This window comes from Nothoprocta perdicaria, unplaced genomic scaffold (genome assembly GCF_003342845.1).
Source record: "Nothoprocta perdicaria isolate Ctin4 unplaced genomic scaffold, notPer1 scaffold_15, whole genome shotgun sequence".
Taxonomy (NCBI): domain Eukaryota; kingdom Metazoa; phylum Chordata; class Aves; order Tinamiformes; family Tinamidae; genus Nothoprocta; species Nothoprocta perdicaria.
The window spans coordinates 3,350,579-3,351,548 of record NW_020454649.1 but is presented as its reverse complement, the minus strand read 5'-3'; the positions used below and the strand labels follow the sequence as shown (position 1 = coordinate 3,351,548).

General features: G+C 64.1%; 1 protein-coding gene across 1 annotated transcript in view; it reads right to left on the bottom strand.

Annotated features, from left to right (window-relative positions):
* LOC112943562 (golgin subfamily B member 1-like) overlaps positions 1–671 on the bottom strand; it is a 42,218-nt gene extending 41,547 nt beyond the window's left edge. Inside the window, exon 1 of the mRNA XM_026034774.1 lies at positions 133–671. Coding sequence (XP_025890559.1) covers positions 133–671 — 539 coding nt within the window. The remainder of the gene's footprint in view (positions 1–132) is intronic.
* Between the last annotated feature and the right edge of the window lie 299 nt (positions 672–970).

Here is a 970-nt window from a genome sequence, read left to right as displayed (position 1 = left end):
GCGCCAGGGGGCGCCGCGCGGGAAGGGCGGCGCGGCCGTGAGGGCAGAGGCGCCGCAGCCGCGCGCGCCATGGCGGCGGCGGGGCCCCGCGCCTTCTCGCCTCCCTCTAGGCCCGAGAGAGGCGGCCCGTACCCGCCGTGCCGGGGCTGGCGAGTTTCAAACGCAAACTCAGCGCAGTCTCGTTCCTGGGAATATTTTTGGCTCAGATTCCCCTGAAGAAAGACTGGAACTGCCAGCCGAGGGGAACACGGCCTGGTGGACACAAGGCAGGAAAACGTGTTGCTGAAGGCAGAGCTCCCTGGCCCGCCGCGAGCTCCGTCCGCTCGGCAGCAGCACTGCACAAACAGAGCACAAGTTGAGGCGTTCAGGCTCTCCTTTCCGTCTCCGTACAACCCTAGTGCTGTGAGACACGGCAGAAGACACTGGGGGAGTTCTTGTTCTGCGGACTGGCACAGTCGAAAATACAGAAATACAGACCCTGGGTCATGGGAGCCTGGAGGCTGGTGCCCCTGCCTCAGCCAAGATGGGTCCTGCTGGCGCTTCCTCCTCGGGAGACGCCGGGCGCCTCGCTCCGGCAGCGCTAGGAAGCCCTCCCTGCTCTGGAGGCCGCTGAAGCGGAGCCGGCCGCTGGCCCAGCCCTCACGGACAAGCAGAAATCCAACGAAATCCATCTTGGAAGTCTTTCACTTCCCTGACCTTCACTGCTGTGCCGCCAGGCTGGGGGGATGTCCTGCAGCACACCCGCACCCACCAAGAAGGCACCCCAAGAACTCCACAGCAGTGAAATTCCAGCTCTGAGGGTCCTCGCCTCCCTAAAATCCCCTGCCTGTACCAAGGCTAAGCCTACCAGGCAAGACCTGGCCCAAGGCCCAAGGGTGTGCTAAGCTGCAGCCCCACGCTGAGCCCAGCTGCCATTTTAGCTCTCCAGGCTAGAGCGGAGCAGTGCCGCAGGGATCCAAGCTATGTCAGG